This window comes from Amphimedon queenslandica, unplaced genomic scaffold, assembly GCF_000090795.2.
Source record: "Amphimedon queenslandica unplaced genomic scaffold, v1.1 AMPQUscaffold_13498, whole genome shotgun sequence".
Taxonomy (NCBI): domain Eukaryota; kingdom Metazoa; phylum Porifera; class Demospongiae; order Haplosclerida; family Niphatidae; genus Amphimedon; species Amphimedon queenslandica.
The window spans coordinates 413,577-414,842 of record NW_003546266.1 but is presented as its reverse complement, the minus strand read 5'-3'; the positions used below and the strand labels follow the sequence as shown (position 1 = coordinate 414,842).

The 1,266-nt window shown below is 37.7% G+C and overlaps 1 protein-coding gene across 1 annotated transcript in view; it reads right to left on the bottom strand.

The window, feature by feature from the left end:
• LOC109580300 (uncharacterized) overlaps nucleotides 1–696 on the bottom strand; it is a 2,323-nt gene extending 1,627 nt beyond the window's left edge. The window contains exon 1 of the mRNA XM_019993348.1: nucleotides 42–696. Coding sequence (XP_019848907.1) covers nucleotides 42–696 — 655 coding nt within the window. The remainder of the gene's footprint in view (nucleotides 1–41) is intronic.
• Nucleotides 697–1,266: the final 570 nt, after the last annotated feature.

Genomic DNA, 1,266 nt, shown 5'->3' with positions numbered 1-1,266 from the left:
CAACTGATATAGGTCGCCAACTGCCAATATACTTACATTACCAAATATTACATCATGAGGCTGCACAAGTATCTCATTAAGCCTTCTGTGTACATCAAGCAACATATTACTGCCTACCATTGATATCTCATCAATTATGAGCAGTTTAAGCTTTGCAAGTCTGAGGCGCAATGTGTTAGCTTTGTCATGGGACAAACTTTTATAGCTTCCATATTTGTTACAGCCTAGCTTTAGAGAGGAATGTAAAGTCATTCCTCCAATGTTAAAAGCAGCAACCCCAGTAGGTGCTGTCAAAAGTACAATGACCTCATCTGGTTCAATGAAACCAGACAGTTTCAACAATTTGATAGTATCAGATTGAATAATTCTGATAACGTGGGACTTACCAACTCCTCCTGGTCCACTAAGAAAGATATGGTATGGTTTAACCTTGTTACCTTTCTTTAAGTCTAGTATGGCCTCCTTACACCATTTCCTATGGAAAAACACGATTTGTCTCTGTTTTTCATTCAAACCTCTCATAAGAGACCTGTATTCATCTGGTGCAATGACATCTTTCTTAGCAGCACTTTCAAATCTAAAGGATAAAGCAGCAGGACCATTTCTGCTGTTGTTATCAGAAGGATTTGTAATTAATGTAGCATTATCATCAATGTCTTCCTGACTTATATCTCTTTCTAGTTTTTCACCTTGCATATTGTCCCTGGTTCTGCAGTCTTCTGTGCCAGGGGCTAATTGGTGCCATATATGCTGGGGTGGGTTTTGTGTATCATATGTCACATTACCAATTTGTTCTACAGTATATTTGCATTCATTTTCAAGTACAACTTATAAAGCATGACTATGATGGTCTTCAAAAGTATTGTAGCCGTTAATTATATCTGTTTCTTCTATATGTGACCCGATATGAGAAAACCAGGCTATCTGCGGGATTCTGGTAAAATCAGTTTTTGGTACTCACAGATAGAGAAAAAATTTCCTTTCCAGTAATATCCCGTTTATGACAAAGCACAATAAAATTTGGAAGTTAGGGACGCTGTTTGGACGATTGCTCTGGAATACTAGTACAGAGAAAAAGCCATTTTACGTTATTTTCAATGTTTCCGTGTCATGCCCGTTCACGAAGTAAATGAAACCACGCCGACCACGTAAAACCACACCCAAATCAATTAATAAACGGGGAATGAAGAAAGAAGCACTTTTGACTCGCTTTTGACAGCATTTGAACTATCTTTTCTTGTATAATGGACATCTTAAGAGTTGTCT